General features: G+C 42.0%; 2 protein-coding genes across 4 annotated transcripts; one reads left to right on the forward strand and one right to left on the reverse strand.

Annotated features, from left to right (window-relative positions):
- Positions 1 to 611: 611 nt before the first annotated feature.
- Positions 612 to 11,179, forward strand: pcmt (protein-L-isoaspartate (D-aspartate) O-methyltransferase). Of its 2 annotated transcripts, none has more exons than XM_034199124.1 (8): positions 612 to 777; positions 4,345 to 4,449; positions 4,555 to 4,586; positions 5,301 to 5,405; positions 5,539 to 5,659; positions 6,885 to 6,970; positions 7,073 to 7,242; positions 10,274 to 11,179. In XM_034199124.1, the coding sequence occupies exons 1-8, from the start codon at positions 723 to 725 to the stop codon at positions 10,284 to 10,286; spliced, it is 687 nt and encodes a 228-aa protein (XP_034055015.1). In that variant the 5' UTR covers positions 612 to 722; the 3' UTR covers positions 10,287 to 11,179. The 2 variants fall into 2 exon arrangements, with proteins under 2 accessions (XP_034055015.1, XP_034055016.1); XM_034199125.1 differs by having other exon boundaries at positions 620 to 777; positions 7,073 to 7,301.
- A 1,547-nt stretch (positions 11,180 to 12,726) lies between these two features.
- Positions 12,727 to 22,460, reverse strand: lrp11 (low density lipoprotein receptor-related protein 11). Of its 2 annotated transcripts, none has more exons than XM_034199107.1 (9): positions 21,655 to 22,460; positions 20,173 to 20,327; positions 18,652 to 18,793; positions 18,383 to 18,508; positions 18,087 to 18,284; positions 14,611 to 14,778; positions 14,470 to 14,526; positions 14,225 to 14,317; positions 12,727 to 14,149 (listed from the first exon to the last, which is right to left on the reverse strand). In XM_034199107.1, exons 1-9 carry the CDS (start codon positions 22,256 to 22,258, stop codon positions 13,995 to 13,997), a joined length of 1,698 nt encoding a protein of 565 aa, XP_034054998.1. In that variant the 5' UTR covers positions 22,259 to 22,460; the 3' UTR covers positions 12,727 to 13,994. The 2 variants fall into 2 exon arrangements, with proteins under 2 accessions (XP_034054998.1, XP_034054999.1); XM_034199108.1 differs by having other exon boundaries at positions 20,173 to 20,324; positions 21,655 to 22,459.
- Positions 22,461 to 22,948: the final 488 nt, after the last annotated feature.

The following is a 22,948-nucleotide window of genomic DNA, read 5'->3' on the forward strand; positions in this document are numbered from 1 at the left end:
GGGGCAAATACATGCCATTTACCTGGTTCTCTGTAAAATATAATATATTAATAATATTCTGAAATTGAATATATATTTTAAAAACTTCATATAATTACAATTATATCATTATTTTTATTTTCAAAAATGTTTTTTCAACATTATACATAGAAAAAAACGTTTTATGTTTAAAATCCTGTATACTTATAAATATATAGTATGATAATTATATAAGCAAATAAAATGGATAAACCATTTCCTGAACAGAACATATTATTATAAAATGATTAAATTAAAATGAACTCCCATTGCATAAATTGTGAAAAATGATATTAATTACTATTAATTTTTAACAGACGTATTTACAATAGCTACATACTGTCATTGTTTTTAAATAAATAAATAAAAAACCACTATCTAGTGTCGCACTCATACACTGTTGTCGCACTCCACCTACCGGCCACCGTCTATGCGGCAAATGTAATTGTGAGTAAGCTATGCTCCTTTTTTATATTGTACACTTAACCTTATCTGAGGCTTTAATCTAAAACCATAAATAAAATATTAATAGTGTATTTTTAAATGCTACTGTTGTGTTTCAGGGTGTGTATTAGGAGAGATATCTGTGGATGTCTGGTGACGCGCCCTCTGCTCTGGAGGCTGTCAGCTTCATCGGACAAACATTTGGCGCAGGCGCGGCACTGACAGCTGCTCTCTACTTACTCCGCAAAGCGTGTTTAATAATGGCCTGGAAATCTGGAGGAGTCAGCCACGCAGAGCTTGTCAACAACCTCCGCAGTAAGTCCTAATGTTTTGCACGGTGGTTGCACTGACGCTTTTGTAGAATGTTCTCTGAAAAACGGTGTAGTTTTGAGGCGTGTGCACATGAGGAGGAGGAGTGGCTGCTAGCTAGCTGGTTGCTAAGCTATGTTGTTGTTGACCTCGCGTTACCTTTCTCTCCACCCCTTTCCCAAACCATGCTGTAGTGGAGCGGATTCACGCCTTATTCCGTTGCTCGAATTAACAGTAAACACACACGTTAATTACAGTTACAGTTCATTTGGGAAGCTTCAGTTTTGTGTCACGTTAGCTTAGCCGGTTAGCTCTATGTGCGTCATTTGGAACGTTGTAGCCGTTGAAGCTAACGCTGCTAAGAGCCCTGCCCACATTCATTGATACTATCTACTATAACCTATGTGCCGCTTTTTTTATTACACGAATGACACTGACAGCTGGTCAAGTGAGCCTAGTTTATATAGTGCCATTGTGAGTGAGTGATTGAAAGTGGCAGTTGTCTGCTAAGAGCATTACTCAGTGTATCACCCTGGTGCTGAATCCACTGTGGTCGATGCCGTCGATGTTTAAAATACTTGCTCTGATTTGACATGATAACTTGCCTATAGCAAAATGATCAATATGTTTGCACATCTTTCCCTACACTGCACAGCTCTCCGATTCTAAAAATAGTTGGATTGTAGCCTACGTACTAGAGTTTTCTATTCTTATATGTTCGACTTTTGCAGTAATTTCTGTGTATTTCGATTTCCTAGTTTATGCACCAAATCAAATTCTTGCAAAAATGATGTTCAAAGTTATGACTTTAGCGTCAATTTCACTTAAAAGTGGCTATTTATATTCTATGCAGTGCATTGCAACAGATCATTTAACTGAAAAGGTGTCTGGATTGAAGGCAGCGGTCTATTTGTTTTTAAACCACAGCACAAAATACATTTGTTTCTTCTTTCTTGTTCTTTCTTGGTAGTTATGATGCATGTTGCAATTGTGCATGGTGAAATAAATAAGGAAGTGGAAAGAAGCTCCTTGGTATGCAAAGCTGTGTTGTTAATTAAATACTGGAACTCATTCACAAAATACCTTTCTATTTAAATTCAGGAGCATCCCAATGATGTTATGTCTGACAATTATGCAAATGTCTTTTGGCACAAGTACTGGACATATAAGTCTACTATATAGGTAGTCCCTCACATATTACATTTGCTGTTGAAGTGGTCATTACATTGATTGCCTGCCCCTCCAGATTGAACACTTCACTGGCCCATTCAGACACATGAATGATTGAAATCTAACCCTCAGTTTGCATGAACTGGATTTAAGCAGGTCACACACAGGGTGCATGCTAATTCACAACTGTTTTCATGTTTTGTGTCCTTCGTACTGGTGTTCAGGACTGGTCGGTTATCCTTCACCCAGTTGCATTTGATTTCAAACCTTGTCTGCATCATGAATTCTATATATCAGCACCCTGATGTGCTTAAGAGGAAATATGTCTCTAAAATGTTTATTTAGCAGGTTTATAACCTCGAAAACAACATCTACTGTCTGTTTACTTCACTTGGGGTTGCAAAGGACAACTTTCAATTCTTAGAAAGATTCTTATTGGGAAGAAAACCGCTTGAAATCTGACACTATGGGTTATTTTAATTTCTAAAATCTCTATGTGTCCATCTGGCAGCCTGTATGGTTTATTTGTAATGCAACCTTATGCAGCAGAACGCTCTGACAGTGAGCGGGGGGGGAATGAGAAGCGCCCGCTGTCCTTGGCTCTTCCTGCTTTGGGACCAGCTGCTAGATAGATAGGTAGAGAGCTAGATAGATAGAGGTAGATAGAGAGGTAGGTAGAGAGGTAGGTAGATAGATAGATAGACAGAGAGGTAGATCGATAGATAGAGAGGTAGATAGAGAGGTAGAGAGGTAGATAGAGAGGTAGATAGAGAGGTAGATAGAGAGGTAGATAGATAGATAGAGAGGTAGATAGAGAGGTAGAGAGGTAGGTAGGTAGAGAGGTAGGTAGAGAGGTAGATAGGTAGATAGAGAGGTAGATAGAGAGGTAGGTAGATGGATATACAGAGAGGTAGATAGAGAGGTAGAGAGGTAGATAGATAGAGAGGTAGATAGAGAGGTAGGTAGAGAGGTAGATAGATAGATAGAGAGGTAGATAGATAGATAGAGAGGTAGATCGATAGATAGAGAGGTAGATAGAGAGGTAGATAGAGAGGTAGATAGAGAGGTAGATAGAGAGGTAGATAGAGAGGTAGATAGAGAGGTAGATAGAGAGGTAGATAGAGAGGTAGATAGAGAGGTAGGTAGAGAGGTAGGTAGAGAGGTAGGTAGAGAGGTAGGTAGAGAGGTAGATAGAGAGGTAGATAGAGAGGTAGGTAGATGGATATACAGAGAGGTAGATAGAGAGGTAGAGAGGTAGATAGATAGAGAGGTAGATAGAGAGGTAGGTAGAGAGGTAGATAGATAGATAGAGAGGTAGATAGGTAGATAGAGAGGTAGATAGAGAGGTAGATAGATGGATATACAGAGAGGTAGATAGATAGATAGATAGACAGAGAGGTAGGTAGAGAGGTAGATAGAGAGGTAGATAGAGAGGTAGGTAGAGAGGTAGATAGAGAGGTAGATAGATAGATAGAGAGGTAGATAGAGAGGTAGGTAGAGAGGTAGATAGATAGATAGAGAGGTAGATAGAGAGGTAGGTAGAGAGGTAGATAGATAGATAGAGAGGTAGATAGAGAGGTAGATAGATAGATAGAGAGGTAGATAGAGAGGTAGGTAGATGGATATACAGAGAGGTAGATAGATAGATAGATAGACAGAGAGGTAGAGAGGTAGATAGGTAGAGAGGTAGGTAGATGGATATACAGAGAGGTAGATGGATATACAGATAGACAGAGAGGTAGAGAGGTAGATAGGTAGAGAGGTAGGTAGATAGATAGATAGAGAGGTAGATAGACATATATATAGGTAGATAGGTAGATAGATAGAGAGGTAGATAGATAGAGAGGTAGATAGGTAGATAGATAGAGAGATAAGTACTTTATTGATCCCAATTTGGGAAATGTTTGCGTTGCAGCAGCATGAAAAACAAGGCAATGTACATTACTCTGAAGACACAACTTCTTTGGGGAGCCTTGTTAGTTCCTTCGACCACACCATGTAGAGTTAGGAATGGATTAGGTCGTCTACCTTGATATCTGTATATAATACATTTTCTGGATAATAAATCGAGACGAGTGATTAAAGGTTATAAAGCCAGATATGTTTTGGTAATTCATCCATCATTATCACAGTGAAATATTTTCTAATAACACACCTCTGATGGTTCTCAAATTCTCAGGGTAAAGATATTTATATTGCACACCCAAAACGATCCACTAGTCAAAGGAATTGGTTGTGCAATGCCTAATATCCAACAATCTGTCTTTGTTGTTATGCTGTATGTTATTTTTCTCTCATGTCTTTCGAGTTGCTGCAAGATTATGTAATATATCCCCGCCTGGTGTTTAAGCGTGTTCATGTTTCCCTAATAGACAATGACACACACTTTTTTTGCATCCACAGAAAATGGCATTATTAAGTCTGACAAGGTCTATGAAGTCATGCTGGCCACAGACCGAGGCCATTTCTCGAGGTGCAATCCGTACATGGACTCGCCGCAGTCAATAGGTACGTCTGCTCACACCCTGGGATCGCTCATGCATCGCAGCACAGTCTGGAACACAGTCTGGTGTCAGAGGGATGAACTAACCTGATCTTTCTTTTCACCAAAAGGCTATCAAGCAACCATCAGCGCCCCACACATGGTATGACTTTAAAACACTCAGACATGTCTGCATCCTGTGAATAACAACTGTGAACAGTCTTTTTTAAACCTTGCTCTCATTCAGTCTCTCAGAAGATAGGAAGTCAGAGAAATACTACTTTCTGTGCCAAATCAAACTAGGGCGGGCGATATGGATTTGAATAAATATAGCAATATTTCCCCTGTATCCATATCATGACATCCAGAACGATATTGTATGATTTTCATAAATCATTACACAATAACATTTTAGATAAATAATCATTACTAATATGGATTTAATGATTCAGGGGGTTGAGACAAATAATCAAATGACACCACCTTCATGTAATGTAGCCTTTAAAACTGTTAAAAACAAAATTACAATATCCCAAAACTTAGACCAAATCAAATCTCATGTCAGGATATTGATAGAATATCCGTATGTTTTGCCCAGCCCTAAATCCGACCAATTTTGTGTTTTACAATGTCAGTTAACCAAATATATGTAATTTTATATTTTTGTGTTGATTGTTGGCATGTTAGCTTACTCAAATCACCTGTCTGGTTTTATTTTATTTAAATAAATCATATTTTTAAGGATGCGAACACTCCCAGAAAGCTGATATTGGTCAGCTAGATGTACTGTGTAGGATTGACCTCGTCTCGTGTGAGATGAAAGCTGGCTGACGGGTTGTGACGCTGTTTCCTCTCCACGTCCTCTCCCTCCACGCAGCACGCCTACGCCCTGGAGCTCCTTCACGACCAGCTGTACGACGGGGCCAAAGCTCTGGACGTGGGCTCCGGCAGCGGCATCCTGTCCGCCTGCTTTGCACGAATGGTGAGCCACTCATGACGGGTAAACACATACCATTTCTCTTTGGTGGAGTTCTGATTGAGTTTGTCTAAATGTGAGGTTTATTGTTGTTGTTGTTGTGTGAGCTGAGCCCCGTTACTCCCTCTCTGTTTTACAGGTTGGTCCTAAAGGGAAAGTTATAGGCATCGATCACATCCAGGAGCTGGTAGACGACTCTATAAACAATGTGAATAAAGATGACCCCAGTTTGCTAACGTCGGGCAGAGTCACGCTAATGGGTAAGATGTCTTCCATCAAAGGTCATGGGGATTTTGTTTCTGTTTTCTTTTGGAACTTATTTTAACACTCTAATCTGAGCTGACATTGAAAGCTCCTCAGTGCTTTCTATCTTCTCTTCAGTGTCGACACAACAAACGCTCAGTAAATGGGTCTGTGCAGTGTTCAATAATGAAGTAGTCGGTGCCTACTTTCAGCTGCTCTGTCTGCAGGAGCAGGTAGTGCTAATACTAGACTGTAAATAGTCATTATCTTTTATGTTTGAAAACTATTTGACTGATTGTCAGTGCGGGTGGCAAACATTTGTTGAGTATCGGTCGAGTATTTTCCCTTATGTATAAATTGCGAGCTATTTTAATCATTAACTGCAAAATTACCAAAGATTTTCAGGCTGCTATACTTTCTACATTGAGTGTACTTTACAATTTAACATTTAAATTGGTCGGTAAATTACCTACACATAAGTAAATAAACTATAACGAGGCAGCAAAAGAGTAGAGGGAAAACAGACTAGCAGGGTTTTTTACAGATTGAAAGATTCAGGCTAAAACTTTATTACACTTAAAGGTGGGGTACGTTTGAGAAACCGGCTCGAGATACACTTGTTGTTATATTCCATGAATGCTCTTAACATCCCGATAGCAATGAATAAATTAAATGCTTTGACAATAAATACATAAAAATGTCATCTGTGGAAGCCGTGGCGCTGTAAAAAGCACGACCAATCATCTGAGCCGGCCCGGCTAAAGTAACTGGATGGCCTACCTGCCTGTCAGCCTTCCATCTGGGCACAAACTTATCTCGTGCCCTCATTGGTCATGTGCGCGTCCGTGTGTGTTGGAGGAGGGGCTCTGTAAGGAAGTCTGAAGGAAGGGGCAGAATTTTTCCGGTTGTGTATTTTCAAACACTCGAGCTGGTTTCTCCAAAATTACCTCCCCCACCTTTAACACAAGACAAACTATTTGATGTCAAAAAGTAACATCGGAAGAGCTGCTTTGTTTTTGAGACATCACTTAAAACAACGTATTCTCAATAGGAAGCTAGATGCATTAGAATAAAGTTGCATGTGATTTGTCTTCTCTATATTACCCTGCTTTATGAAAACATGATCAGTAGATTAGACAAGTAATGAAAAGCATAGTCAGAAACAGTCCCAAAGAAGAGTTGCCAGCACAGCAATCAGTAAAGCATACCAATCTCAACATGGCGCCGCTGTGTGTGTTTCAGTGGGAGACGGGCGGATGGGCCTCCCTGAGGAAGCTCCTTATGATGCCATCCACGTCGGAGCAGCAGCCCCTAACGTCCCCCAGGCCGTGAGTTTCTGTGGATACTGTGAGAGATGATGATGGAGGTCACATTGTCCTTATTTAAACCTTTTGTGTCCTCACAACCTCCACTCCTTGTGTCTCTGCCAGCTCCTGGATCAGCTGAAGCCCGGCGGGCGGCTGATCCTGCCCGTGGGCCCGGCGGGGGGGAACCAGATGCTGGAGCAGTACGACAAGTTGGAGGACGGCAGCACCAAAATGAAGCCCCTGATGGGCGTGATTTATGTGCCTTTAACAGACAAAGACAAGCAGTGGTCCAGGTGGAAGTGACTTCCTTCTCCCCCCCCCCCCCCTCTCTCTGCTTCTCACAGTGCTAAAGGTGAACCGGTGTGGCGTGGAGCAGGCAACGGATCACAAGAGGCTGCGTTTTGCTGCTTGTTGACATTATTTTTGCTTCTTCCATGCCATACCAGCTAGCTGCACGTTTACTTTATCATTTTTGAACTCCATAGTTCTAAATTAGTTAACCAAAACCTGCCTGACTGATGGCATTTGACGTTGTTTTGAAACCAGCGTTTCCGCCAGGGGGCGCCTTGCCGTCATTTGAAGCTCTTATTCAGCTCGGAACGCCCTGAACTCGAGCCGAGGGCGTCCAAAAAAAACAATAATTTGAGAGAAGATCGAGAGTTTTTATCGCTTGAAATTAGGGATGCTCCAATCGCCAATTTCGGGGCCGGAATCAGTATCGGCCGATAACGATCGCCGATCCGATCGAGTGGGCGGGGCCTAAATGGAAGATTTAAACATCACTTTAAATCTTCCATTTAAAATGATGTTTAAATCTCAGTTAATGCTCATTTACTGGAGCTTCCACAAACAACAATCAACTTAATTATTACATTCAAATGATGTACATTATTCAAGTTTACATTCACTTTGGAGAATAACACAGGAGAAATTAGCGGAAGCGCTCTCTTTTCCTCTCTCTCTCTCTCTCTCCTGACAGCCTGTCAGTATCTCATGCAGCTCACTGATCCAGTAATGAGTGACCCGACAATGAAGAATACATATATTTATTATAACTAGTTTAGCTTGTTCCAGAGGTAGATAAAATAGCTAAGTGTGTTAGGTGTAACTCTTACGGTACGTCCACACAGCAGCTTTTTCGAAAATCTTGAAAATCTTGGAGCTGGGCGTGTCTGAAAGCTTGGGGATTTTTTGCGAGCAACGCGACCAACAACCAATCACATGAATCTCCCGCCCCCGACATACAAAGCAAAAAACCCCGGGGATTTTATGCGAGCAATATATATATATATATAAACTCCCCAAACAGGCGAAAACCTACCAGTTTCACCCACTGTCTCTGCCACCTCCCTCCATGCCTGGTTCCTCCGGTTTGTATCCCGTTAATAGTTCTGGTCGTAATGAACCGGGTGATTTGCTACCGTAATTTCTCGTTTGGAATATGAGGAAATTAACTGCGGTCTGGTTCTCCCTGTGTGTGTGTTTCGCTGCGCTTACCTGTCCGGCGGGCGGAGCTGCAGGATTTCTGCTTCACACACGTTGCATACCGCTATTTTACTGTCTTTTTCAGACACCTTAAAATAATGCCAGACCGGTGAAGCCATGTTGGCGAGCTTGTTTTGCCGCACACAGAGAGAAGTGTCATGTATTTTACGTCATGCGATCGGCTCTCGCGATCGGCATGTTTAGAGAGCGGTAGAGAGTGAGTATCGGCCGATCTCAATCGGTGACCGATCGATCGGAGCATCCCTACTTGAAATGACGAAAAGGAAAAAGGAAAAGGACATCGCTCTGTTGGAGGGGCAAAGGAGTCTGGTGCGATTCTTTTCACCGCCAGCAAAGCGCCTTCCTGTGACGGAAAAAAACAAAACACCGCCGCATCTTCCAAGGACCATGCCAGGAGGGGTGTCCCTGTCAGCAGGGAGACGTTAAGAGATAGGTTAAGGGACGGCGCAATTCAAAATTGTGTGTGTGTGCAGACGTTACGAGATATTAGGCTTGTTTGAGACGCGTTGCGGCTCGCCTCGAAAGTAGACGAGAGCAGCCGATCGCAGCCGGGGGAGGTCTCAAAAAGCTCGCCTGAAGTCGGACAGCTCGGAGTCGGCTTCGTCTTCTTCTTCTTTCGTTTTTTTGGCGGATTGCAAACAACTTTGAGGTGCATACCGCCACCTCCGGAGTCGGCTTGACTCGGTTTGCATTTATAAAGAATGCACATGTGTTTAATCGTTAATGTCAGATATGTACTAAGTAAATACATTTGTTCCTGATCAAGATTAGATTCAACTTTATTGTTATTGCACATATTACAGGTACTGAGACAACGAAATGCAGTTTAGCTTCTAACCAGGTGCAACAAGCAGTAAAGTGAAAAGTAATGTACACAATCTACAGAATAAAATATAGAATGAATTGAATGATGAATAAACAGTGAGGGGTATGAATACACTAGATATACACAGCAGCCTGTGAGCAGTATGAACAGTGTGTATGAATATGCTAAGATATATAAAGTATGAAAACGGTAAGCAGTATAGTATAAAATATATAGATATTAATTTCATGATGATAAATATTGTGGAACAATGATGAAAAATGGGAATGGATGTGGCGACGTAAAACTGACACAAAACAACAACAAACTTTTGCCGAGCCAATTGGAGAGTTTCATCACCAGCACGGGGTAAAAACCACCAATGAGCGCTCAGCTCGAGATACCAGCGAGTCGTTTCCCATCAAGCATTTCGCTTCCGCAGCCCGTGGAGAGCAACTGCGCCGCCTCGCCGCGCCTCGCTCTCAAGGCTGCGGGCGTCTTTGTCCCGCGAGATTTCAACGTCTCATGTAGGCGAGCCTCCAGAGCAAGTCGGACAAAATGACTAACCATCATGCAACGCACGAGCAAGACGTTGATCGAAATTGCGCAGGTCTCGCTTGTCTCAAACAAGCCTAGTATCTATAAGGGACGGCTCAATTCAAAACTCAAGTGACGTGACGTCACCCCCCTTGCGCTCTCGGGGTGGACGCCCTCAGCCCTGGTCTGGCGGAAACACTGTTTGAAACCCAAACATAAAACTAATTAAATGTGTGAAGGCATAATCTTTGTTTTCAAGAGCATGGCTTCTTTGTCCAATTGGATGCTCATAAAAAACATATCCAAACCTCTTTTCTTTTCTTTGATCTACTCTGAGATGTAGAACAAACCCTTTAACTGTTCACATGTTACTGTCGTGTTTAAGTTGTGCATGTGATTGACTCAGCATGAATGGAGGGTGGCTGTGTTTCTTGCATGTTGCTCTTCTTTCCTAACATTGGATTTCTGTTTCTTAGGGATGAACTTTGAAGAGGAAGACGGTCCATAATCCACCTTTAAGTTTGAACCTGGAGGAACGTGGATGGAGTTCAGCAGCCAGTGAAAGCATAGGAAAACATGCTCTTTGTTTAACGACGGACGAGTCTCACGTGGAGCCCACGGAGGGCTGGGGGAAAAAGGACTGCTTGAAGCTCGGCACAGAAATCTAGCAGAGGGCTTTTAGTTTTTCTTTTCAGCCCTGCATCTTTTTTGGTTGTATGTTGGATTTTGGTTATTATTTTTTTTGGGTTTCAACGTTTGATTTGCAAGCAGCTATTTTTACACTATAACATTGCAGCTGAATGTAAGAGGGACGCCGGACATCAACGAGGAAACGTTAAGATAATCCACCTAGCAACAGCGTGTGTGTGTGTGTGCGTGGATCATTAAACTGTAGACCTCTGCTAACATACGAGCTTGACTCCTAACAGCATTATAGGAACACACAACGGCCGAAGAAACAACACTTCCTGTGTCATATGCAGCACTCATTCTATAGAATAAGAAAAGCATCGGGTTGTACTGAACATACTCCAAAGAGAGCCGTGCACATAACACCGTGCACATCACGCCTCTGTTGCTTTGTGCCGCTGGTTTCACATTTAGCTATTTAGCGCAGGCTCTCCTGGTGGCTGATACAACATGGGATAGTCACTGCTTTGCCAACATGAAACTCCAACAATATAAACCAACTGAATGTCTGTGTTCTTGAAATCAAAAAGCACACTTTATTTTGGGTTGATTTTTGGCTTTCACGGTTTCTGGAATGGCACATGAAAATAAAGAGATGCTTATGTTTTTGTCCGCCTATTTTTGTGTGTGCAGGCTGCAAGCTCGGGTTAAAACATGTCATGAATAATAATAAAAAACAGCTAATGACCTCACTGGCTTGAATTGTATTTTAGTAATGTGCTAGGGCAGTGGTTCTCAAATGGGGGTACGCGGACCCCTAGGGGTACGTTGGAGTACTGCAGGGGGTACGTGAGATTTATTTTATGTTAAGAAAAAAAACCATTTTTTTATTTATTCTACTAAAATCATACAAAAACGTATAATTCATACACACATGCATTTACACAAACTACTAATAGTAGTTTAACTACTTAATTCAAAGGTTTACAGTAATTCTGGATAATAAAATGGGAACAATAAACGGGGTGAGATCTCTTTTCCTCTCCCTCTCCTGACAGCCCGTCAGTCTCGTGCAGCTCGCTGAACCTCTAATAAGTGACCCGACAGTAAAAAATAAATATATTTATAACTAGTTTAGCTTGTTCCAGAGTAGATAAACAAGCTAAGTGTGTTAGGTCTAACTCTTAGTGTATTTTGCTCCACTCAACGGTCCGTCACAGCGGCGGAGCTGTGATCATGCAGAGCTGCGTGTTCTCCGTCAGCAGCAGCTGATCGGATCTCTGATCTCTCTCGCGTCCGGTTAGACTTCACTCGCGTTTATGTCCAAATCTATCCGATCTAGCTAGTTCTAGTTAATTATATGACTGCCTGCTTATCAAAGGACACCTAAACAATAAGTGTTGCTTGGCAACGGCGTGTGGCCGCAAAGTATAGCGCAGCATTATGCATATGTTTATAAAATGCTACTATATTTGTTCTCTTCATTCCCCACGCCCCAAAATAAATAAATAAATATACCAATTTTAGGAAAAGTAACAAAGTTTGAGCAGTGTGGGTTTTATATTAACAGAGTTACACATATATCAAAACACGAAGTGTAATAACTGCAGTTTGCCTCGCTGTCAGAATGACAAAGATCCTCAGTGAAGCTCAAGCCCATGTTTCACTACATTGTACAACTTATTAAAAAGATCAGTTCAATGCAACTAATGTCGTCTCAGTGTTATTACATGATGTTAAAATTGGTTTGCCATGAATTTTGTGATGGATTGTAAACATTTGAAGTGTAGCATTTAAGTGTTTCTCAGTTACAAGGTTGCTGTTTTAATAAATCAGACACTGATGGTGCAGCACTGTACCTCTTTATATAGGCTTTTTTTCCTTAACAAATAGTTTTTGCGCTGATCAGGGGGTACTTGGCTGAATTTTTTTTTTCAAAGGGGGTACATGAGTGAAAAAAGTTTGAGAACCACTGTGCTAGGGTATGGGGAAATATTTCAAGTTCATTTTTGTTAACTACTTTGTCAACAGATATATATAATACACTTTAATATCTCACATGATAAGACAGCACTTTGAGGGAATACACAAGCGCACATATAATATACTCCACATTGTGGGGGAAAGTTCTGAAGCAATTGGAGACAGGACTCAGAGACACGAGGAGAGCTGGAGCTTTGATGGCAAACACTGACGGTTTATTTGGAGCTTGGGCCGGAGAATTCACACGACATGTCACGACCACACGGTTGAGATGCCACAATCAATTCTGAAGAGCCCTCCTGTAGCTCCAGGTTTTAACGAGTTCAAAGTGGAATAATCCACATTCTTCAATAGATAGACTAAACAGCTGAGGACACTGAATCACATTTGTTGTCGCTTATGGCTCGGGGTCATCTACACCCCGAGAAGGATGTGTTCCAGGTGTCCCACAACAATAACTATCTCTGACCGAGAGTTGCCCGGTCACAAACTGGTAACATCAACTAAATGCTAGGGCAGCCCCTCCTTACGGGAGATAGCGGCTGCTCAGGGTTGGTCAGCTGCGTCAGAGGGCGAAGGAGGACATGCAGGGCCAATTATTCCCCAACACACAAGTTTGTTTTTTAAAGAACAATATACAACAAAACTTACAAAGAAATAGATTTTGACCAACTTGCTATGGCTTAAGGAAAAAGTTGTGGCTGATTGTTAAGCAGTCAAAAAAGCGCACTATATCAGGCACTCCAATGTGTTACATGTGTGGCTTCTGGCAAGTGAAATAACGGTAACATCCTCACCACTAACATGCCACATTGGTGCCATCCAGTGGCAGAAATACGGCATGCATGTGTGTAGCAGTAGATGGGATGCATTGTTGATATGTTTGATATTCAGCTGATTTTTGGAGGAATAAAATACATGTTCAAAAAGGGGACCAAGGGTGTTTCTCAATGTCAAGGAAGGATGCTCCAGAGCCACTATTTCAAGGATGCTACGTCATCGAGACCCGCCGAAGGACTGTTCCAATGGCCAAGCTCCTTGGAATTCTACCGAGATGTGTATCCTCCAAGGTCTTAAAATCCCCACAATGCTTTGCGCACGGACCAATTTCCCAAAATCTGTTGCGGAGAATGTAAGACGGGGCCTCATATGAGCACACCTGGACACTTGCTCGCCTGTTCCATTCTTCGTTTTCCGAATGCCAGGAAGGATTCTTGCCTAACTTCTGAAGCAAGTGACTCGGAAGACATGTCCTACTAAGGAAGCGTCCTTGACATTGAGAAACACCCCAAGACTCTTGTACTGCATGTATCCCAGAAGTCATTGGGGGTAATGCAGACAGCTGTATATCAGTATCTAAATACGAGCTCTTCCATCGCAGATATTTCTTAAGACGTAAGTATGAATGACAAGCATCTGAATATGTGGCTTTGAAGGGAGCATCTATCAGTTTACCAAGTCAGAAGGGTTCAGTCTGTGCGGGGAGGTTCAGAAACAGAAGAGAGTTGGGAGAGCAAAATCAAAAAGTCCAGGCTCAGACAACAACACCCACTGTTTCTCAGATCTCACGTGTTTGCTGATTGGCTACAGGTACATGCCGTTGATGAGGTAATCTGACTCCTCTGTGGTAAGGGGGCGGGTTTTCTTAATCTTGTGTCGAACGAGTCTGAGTCGACAGCCGATCATGAGCAGCAGCAGAGAGGTGATGATGAGGCCGAGAGCCAGAGGCAGGATCGCACCTTCAGGAGGAAGCGTAAAGGGAATTAGGAAGAGAACTACACATAAAACACGAAGTTCACTGGGTTAAACTTTACCTGACTCAGGTGGTGGATGCCCTCCTCGTACTGGAAATGGTTTGGCGATGGGGAAGCTGCTCTCTGGTTGGCTCTGAGAGACTTTAGGGGCAGCTTAAAAAAAATACAAATAGAATTTAGACTTCAGTCGAGGACGCTTCCTTGGTAGAACATGTCTTCCGACTCACTTCCTTCACAAATAGAACTTAGACTTTATAGCTAACATACACTGATTTTTCAATAAAGTTTGATTGAATGCACTTTACCTATCTCAGTCGGTTTGGTGATTGGTGGAGCTGCAGTTGCCGGTTTGAAAGCCGGGCCTAAAAGATGTTAACATGTTGTTTTTACGTCATTTTTAAATTACATTTAGAAAACATAAACACCCACAAGAAGCACATTCTCACCTTTTTGTATACATTCGCTGACGCAGTCAGATTCCTGGAGGAAATTGTTATGGTTGCCCTGGCAACCGCCGTACAGGAAGTGTTTGCATTCTCCCCCATTGTGGTCGTAGTACCAGCGTGGAAAGGTGCCTTTACAGGGTCCGACAACTGGAGCTGCAGCACATGGATCTACAACAACAGAGTTATAGTTAGATGGAAAACTAGAGTTCATTTTGGTCATTTAATAATAATAATAATAATAATAACAATAAACTATATTTATATAGCGCTTTTCTCTAACTCAAAGACGCTTTACAGTCGGGGGGAGGGTAGACAAACAAGGACAGGCCAAAACAAACAAAATCAACAAAACAAAAAAATAAATAATGGGGGGGGGGGGCTTATGGATATACAGAGTTGAAGAGATGAGTCTTGAGGTGGGACTGGAACAGGGTGAGGGACTCAGACTCACGGAGGTCTTGGGGGAGGGAGTTCAAGAGCTTCGGGGCTGCCGAAGAAGGCTCTGTCCCCAAAGCTCCGGAGTTTGGCCTTGGCAAACACCGGCTGAGGTGGATCTGAGGGACCGGGGGATTTGGTAGAGGGTGAGGAGGTCAGTGAGGTAGGGGGGGGGGGGGGGCAGATGGTTGAGGGCTTTGTATGTGAGGACCAGGAGTTTGTAATGGATGCGGTGAGAGACGGCAAGCCAGTGGAGTTCTTTGAGGACCGGGGTGATGTGATGCCATGATTTGGTGTGGGTGAGGAGTCTGGCGACTGCGTTCTGAACACGCTGGAGTCTACTGAGGGATGTAGTGCTGATGCCGTAGAGGAGTGAGTTACAGTAGTCGAGGCGGGAAGAGATGAAGGCGTGAATGAGTCGCTCAGCTGCAGGGCGGGTGAGAAAGGGACGGAGTTTAGCAATATGGCGGAGGTGGAAAAATTTGATTTTAACAACTTGGCGGATGTGAGGCTCGAAGGAGAGGGTGGGGTCAAATATTACTCCACTGCCATCGATGGTGAGTGTCAGGTTGGGGTTTTTGCTGAGGGTGGGGGGGGGTTAGTTATTCAGCCTGTTAGACCTGTGATGCTGGACTTCTCTCTCTCTCTCCTAAACAATGAGGTATCGTCTTAGTTTGCCAAGCATTTACACACAAGACTGAGCATTCATGACACAAAGAAAGAAAGACTCCTGAGAATGTAATACATGCGGTAAAATACCGATGGGGGAGAGTCTCAGCCTGACTGAGGGATCAGATGGCGGAGGGGACAGAGGGGCTTTGTTCCAGCACTCAGAGGAGCAGGCAAAGAGCTGCTTTCCCGCAGAATGCTGAGTGCCTCTGTGATTTGGCCAGCATTTGAAGCTCAGTGCTCTGACTCAATGGCTGCCTACAGAGACTCCATCTGCTACTTTGTCCACAAAGTAAAAACCTCTGCCTCTTTACAAAGGGATACTGCACTGGTGATGCTAATAGATTCACATCCAGTCATATAATGGGAACAACATCACAGATATCGAAGTTATTGCAAAAGGACTTTATCAAAGATTATAATTTTTGCTGAGAAGCATCCCAGCCTGCAAAGATGTTTCCTAAGAAATTAGCAAACCGAAAAAATGACATTTGCACGTAGGTAAATGTCCTTTATACGAGTTCTGTTGCTGCTACTAATTCATCCAATAACGGCAAGACTGTGCCAAAAAAAGTCCTTGAATAATAAACGTTTTCAGCTGAAGGAATAAGAAGCACTGCAGGCGACGTTACCGTTTCCTGCTTTGCATACAGAATAAAAGCAAAATGGAAGTCTTTTTCTTTTCCTCCTGCCTTTATTTGTATGTTTGGCAAGTCTCGTCTCCTTGTCTCTTTTTTTCTTTGTCTCCTGGTTGTCCTTGTTACTTTGTCAAGTTGTCTTCTTCTCTCCCTTGTCTTCCGGTATCTCAGTCTTCTTGTCTCTTTGTCTCCTTGTTTCCTTTTGACTTTGTACATTTTATTCTTGTCTCTTTGTATCTTGGTGTCTTTTATCTCCTTCTATCCTTGTAGTCTTCTTGTCTTTTTGTCCCAATGTCTAATTCAGCTCCTCTTCTCTTTGTCTCCTTGTCTCTTTGTCTATTTGTCTTCTCGTTGTCTCCTGGTGTCCTTGTTTTTTTGCCTTTTTTCTCTGGTCTCTTTGTCTTATTATTATTTTCTTCTTAGTAGCCTTGTGTCCTTGTTTCTTTGTCAAGTTGTCTTCTTTTCTCCCTTCTCTTCCTGTATCTTAGTCTTCTTGTCTCCTTGCCTCCTTGTCTCCTTTTGACTTTGTTCATTTAATTCTTGTATCTTTGTGTCCTAGTTTTCTTGTCTCCTTGCCTCCTTGTTTCCTTTTGACTTTGTTCATTTAATTATTGTATCTTTGTGTCCTAGTCTTCTTGCCTCCTTGTTTCCTTTTGACTTTGTTCATTTAATTATTGTATCTTTGTGTCCTAGTCTTCTTGTCTCCTTGCCTCCTTGTTTCCTTTTGACTTTGTTCATTTAATTCTTGTATCTTTGTGTCTTAGTCTTCTTGTCTTCTTGTCTCCTTGCCTCCTTGTTTCCTTTTGACTTTGTTCATTTAATTCTTGTATCTTTGTGTCCTAGTCTTCTTGTCTCCTTGCCTCCTTGTTTCCTTTTGACTTTGTTCATTTAATTCTTGTATCTTTGTGTCTTAGTCTTCTTGTCTTCTTGCCTCCTTGTTCATTTAATTATTGTATCTTTGTGTCCTAGTCTTCTTGTCTCCTTGCCTCCTTGTTTCCTTTTGACTTTGTTCATTTAATTCTTGTATCTTTGTGTCTTAGTCTTCTTGTCTTCTTGTCTCCTTGTTTCCTTTTGACTTTGTTCATTTAATTATTGTATCTTTGTGTCCTAGTCTTCTTGTCTTCTTGCCTCCTTGTCTCCTTGTTTCCTTTTGACTTTGTTCATTTAATTATTGTATCTTTGTGTCCTAGTCTTCTTGTCTCCTTGCCTCCTTGTCTCATTGTTTCCTTTTGACTTTTTCATTTAATTCTTGTATCTTTGTGTCTTAGTCTTCTTGTCTTTTTGTCTCCTTGCCTCCGTGTCTCCTTGTTTCCTTTTGACTTTGTTCATTTAATTATTGTATCTTTGTGTCTTAGTCTCCTTGCCTCCTTGTTTCCTTTTGACTTTGTTCATTTAATTCTTCTATCTTTGTGTCCTAGTCTTCTTGTCTTTTTGTCTCCTTGCCTCCTTGTTTCCTTTTGACTTTGTTCATTTAATTCTTGTATATTTGTGTCCTAGTCTTCTTGTCTTTTTGTCCCAATGTCAAATCAAGCTCTTCGTTTCTCTGTCTCCCTGTATTTCTGTTTACTTGTATTTTTGTCTGTTTGGCGAGTCACGTTATTTCAATATTCTGATATTGGGAATGGGTTACTAGCAACATTTTAAAACAGGTCATTTATAATTGAATCACAAGTAACCTTCCCAACCCTTTATGTTATTCTGAAAGAGAATCATCAAACGTCAAAACAAACGTACCTTGGCCGACCGGAGCCTCCTGCTGACCGGGACTTTGTGGGGGACCGGCGTAGCTCCTGTCCATAGGAGGTGGGACGTTCTCGATGGTCTTTCCGAGCCCTAACTGCAGCATGGAGCCGTCCCCTGTCTCCTCCGTCTGCGCTGCAGGACGGTTTGACTCATCAGCAGGGTGGGTCACCGACTTCCTGTTGCTTTCAACTAAAGAAATCCCAGAATAACCAATTCATCCTGAGGAGGTCTGTACAATTGCTTTCAAACATCATCAATATCATTTCTAAACAAAAAGAGTTTCTAACATTTTGGGCAGAAGTCTTCGTCCGAGCGGTCGGTACAGTGCTGCTTCCCGTCACAGGCGTAGGTGATGTCAATACAGCAGCCGTCATCACACTTAAACTGGTACTTTGAACAGGAACCCGTGCACACTGTAGGCACAGAAAGTTACAGATACACACATTGAAATACTCTTGTGCTGTGAAAACAAAACCCAGTGATGCATGTCTTCAAAACTTTGAAATGGGCTCACTTCAAAAACAAACAAAGATAAATGTTTTGGTGAACTCATCACCTTCTGCTTGGTGTTTTGGTGCCAGCACAGTGACGGAGACGTTGTCAGAGCTCTTCTGTCCCGCTGTGTCTGTGACAGTCATCTGGAAGGAGTATACGCCCTCCTGCAGACCGCTGATCTTCAACAGCCCAGGATGAGTCGCCTTTGACACATAAAAAAGGGTTCAAATTTGAATGAATCGCATGTGTTCTCAGACTTTAAGAAGACACTCTTAACCCTTAGATGCACGAGTGACTGGACCCTACACTCGTCCATAAGTGGGTCAAAAAGGACCCGTATTAGAATAATATGTGTTTTTATGCCGTTTTTGGTTAAGAAAAATCACTTGTATAATATTTAGTATTATATTTTGGTTCACACTAGAAATATTTTAGATTTAATTTTCACTATTTATAATTTTAGACATTTTTTTTACATTTTGAAAAAAAACGTTTTGAACATCGATACAAAGATCTCCGCTATTCTGAGACCCTCACAGTGTTCCAGTCCCCTTTCAAAACTCATCTCTTCTCCTCTTGTCTACTCATAGCCCACCCCCCATCAATCCATGCCGGTTGATCAAGTTTGATAATCCTATACCCCCCACCCTAACCTTCCCTTATTGTAAAGCCATGTTGAGTCCTTGAAAAGCCCTATACAAATATAATGTATTATTATTATTATACTGACAGGTATCAGATCTTGCTGTGTATAATAATCTTCCTGAGAGGTGTCACTTGTGATGTCGTCTGTGTGGTCCACAGTGAATGTATTCCTGACAGCAACAGGTGATAAGAATCAAAGGTTCCCAGAGGATCCCATAGGAAATGCATGCGGGTCATTTTTGACCCACTTATGGAAGCTTGGGGTAGAAATACAAAAACTACAATTTCTTAAAATGTATAACATTTAAATTTAAAATTTGAATGGCATGATATCCAAAACATGTTTTTTGAGGAATAGCAATATGAAATGATAAAAAAATGTAATTACAAAGATACTTCAAGAAAACCACCTCACCGGGTCAAAAAGGACCCACTTATGCATCTAAGGGTTAAGTTGGTCTCCTCATGGTGGCTCTCAGGCAGTAAACAAAGGGCTTGTTCCAACATTGCGGCTGTGCTTAGAGCTGATTTGCACGTAATAAACTCTATCTCTGTTTGTACAGTGCAGTATTATGGAGCTCTGGCCACAAGCCTCTGTGTTGACTTAACTGCTAAACAGCCATTTGACACTGGTGTCTGGGAGGGACATTTGTGACTATTCAAACTGCATATGGAAATGTGGAAAACATCTGCTCCCTGAAAGAAGAGAGAGCAGTAGAGTTTTATTCCAGTATAATTTGTTATTTCAGTCTGTCTTTCCTCTTGTGTTTGTTTTCAGGTTTTCAAGGTTCAAAATTCAAGGCTTTTATTAGTTATACATGCATAGCTACAGTGTAGTTATGACGATGAAAATCTTAGGTCAAAGGCTCACATAGAGCATCCAAATGACACTGTAAAGAATGATTTTACAACAAGATTGGCTTTTATTGATACAGACCTTCATATTGATGGCAGTGTCTCCCTTAACGAGAGTCCACTCGTAGTAGCTGATCCTGTGGTCGTCCACGCTGTCCCGCCCATCCAGGACGGCCCAGTCTGTGGGCAGCTGGATCACCACATCCTGTCCAGCATCACTGCGGGGGGGCTCATCTGCTGAATCACACAGGATGACCATTACATTACATTACATTACATTGCATTTAGCTGACGCTTTTATCCAAAGCGACTTACAATAAGTACATTCGACCAGGAAGACACAACCTTGAAGAAAACAGAATCATATAAGTACATCAGGTTTCATAGAGCCAAACATTTCAAGTGCTACTCAACTGGCTTTAGGTAATCCAGTCCTTTGTTAGTATATAAGTGCTTTGTTAATAGTTCTAACGCTCGAAGTGGAGTCGAAAGAGATGAGTTTTCAGTCTGCGCCGGAAGATGTGCAAGCTATCTGCCGTCCTGATGTCAATGGGGAGCTCATTCCACAATCTTGGAGCCAGGATAGCAAATGATGACCATGATAATATAACGGACATGTACTGTCTATATGCCCACTCTTTTTCAATTTACACTTATTATTTGATGCTCTTATCACAGAATTGCAGTAAGAAGAACGAAAGTAAAGAATTATGCTTACTATTTTTGGGATGTGCAATATGCAAAGAATTATGTTGACTTGATAATCTTGCTTAAAATGAACTAATTGGTTGATAAACTATTTCAGCACTTTACTTATTATTTCACCACCTATAATATGATTTAAATTGACTAGAATCTGCATTTTTCTTGCTCTGATGGAAATAAATAAATATAGCCATTGTCACAAATACACATGCAACTTGTCTCGTTGCCCTAATCTCATTTGCATAACCTTAAAGGCAAATCATTAACACACCCTGCCTGTTTTATCACAAGTAGCAGATGCTAGAGGTCAACCCTCATGTAGTGAGATATATTTTAAAAAGCTGACATAAAATTGTAAGTAAAGTCTATCAAATGTGATGATGCCACTTAGGGGAGATTAAACCGAGACTGTAGTCCGGGTTTCTAAAGCCCAGTAAAGTTTGATGTACCAACCTTTGCCCAACCAGATGGACAAGGAAGCAGGCATATGTATTTGGGTCCACATTCTTCACCCTCTATATTCCAGTAATATATAAAAACATTCCTGTATTATACTTTCCAATATTAAACTTATTATACTAATCACTATATTATCAGCAGTGTTCTCGATGAGCAAGGCGTACACACATATATACTTTGTTATTATTATTATCATAATTTAAACTTTAATCAACTAACTACTGGGTGAATATGCATACTGATTAGTTGACCAAACCTAACGCCCACTTAACTTAATTACACATTACTTAATTAAGCTTTAATGTAAAAATAATGTAACCATAGGTTGACAGGCTATCCATGCCTCCCTCCTACATAATGGATCAATACATTTGATATTAGGATTATTGTCATATCCCACCTTGTGTATTCTCCTCTTCTGGATGTCCCTCCCCGGGCCTCCTCGCGGGGCTGCCGGGGGAAACAGGGAGTTGTTCCTGCGTGTTGTTGGGATTCCGGCTGTATGTGGTGAAGCCCTGCTGAGGAGCGAAGGAGCAGACATTTTTATTCCTGTATGTGCAGTTGAACAGGTAGCAGCTGAGACTGTCCCCGGGCTGCCTCAGGTCCTGCTGAACCACCGCCACGGTGCAGTGCGGCTGGGAGCAGCAGGCGTGCAGACAGTCCCTCCAGGAGAACACCCTGTCCGGGGCCAGCAGGAAGGTGGCCCCCTGCTCGATGGAGGCCTTGGCTCGGATGATGCGCTCCCCTACGGCGTTGAAGTCGCCCACACAGGAGTCAACCACATCGCCTGCTGCCTTGTACGTCTGGTCCTGCTGCAGCTGCTTGCGGAACTCCTCCAGGAGATCCTCCACGCTGGATATCTTGGATTTTAGATCCGATATTGGCAAAGACCGAGCGTCAGTTGGTCGGGCTGCGGTCAACAACACAACGAAACAAGCTAGCAGCAGGCGGGGATGCTGAAGAAGAGCCATGTTGGTCACGCAGTTAAACACCCTCTTCTGCATCCACCTGCTCTCCGACACATCCACACAGAAAAACAACCTTCCTACATTAAATAATTATCCGTAAATTAACGATATTTGTACATAATATTTGTACATAATATTCGTCTTTAAATCCTGAGCAAACGCGCCTACGGTTGTTCTCTGATGACGATGCTAGAAATCTGTCGTTGTCATGGTGAAGGGGGAGACGGCCGCGAGACCAGATGAAACCACTGACGTCACCATGATGGACACCTGCAGCTCTGTTTACCTGACTCTCTCTCTCCCTCTATTGTTCACACTTATATTTATATATATTTTATTGTGAAAAATTGGTATAGTAGTAAAGTAGAGAAAATCTAAATGAAAGAAAATAATGAAATAAAGAATATAAATAAGGGACAGATTGAGAAAATCAATCAATCAACCAATCAATCAATAAGTGTTTATTTATACAGCCCAATATCACAAATGTTATATTTGTCTCAGTCGTCTTCACAGTTTGTACAGAATATCAGTATGACAATACGACACCCTCTGTCCTTAGACCCTCAAATCGTACAAGGAAACACTTCCAGAGAAACCCCGCAGTTTAAAGGGGAACATGGGAGAAACCTCAGGGAGAGCAACAGAGGAGGGATCCCTCTCCCAGGACGGACAGACGTGCAATAGATGCCGTGTGTAAATTGAAGAGATAATACATTTACAACA

The sequence above is a fragment of the Gymnodraco acuticeps genome, unplaced genomic scaffold, assembly GCF_902827175.1.
Source record: "Gymnodraco acuticeps unplaced genomic scaffold, fGymAcu1.1, whole genome shotgun sequence".
Lineage (NCBI taxonomy): Eukaryota > Metazoa > Chordata > Actinopteri > Perciformes > Bathydraconidae > Gymnodraco > Gymnodraco acuticeps.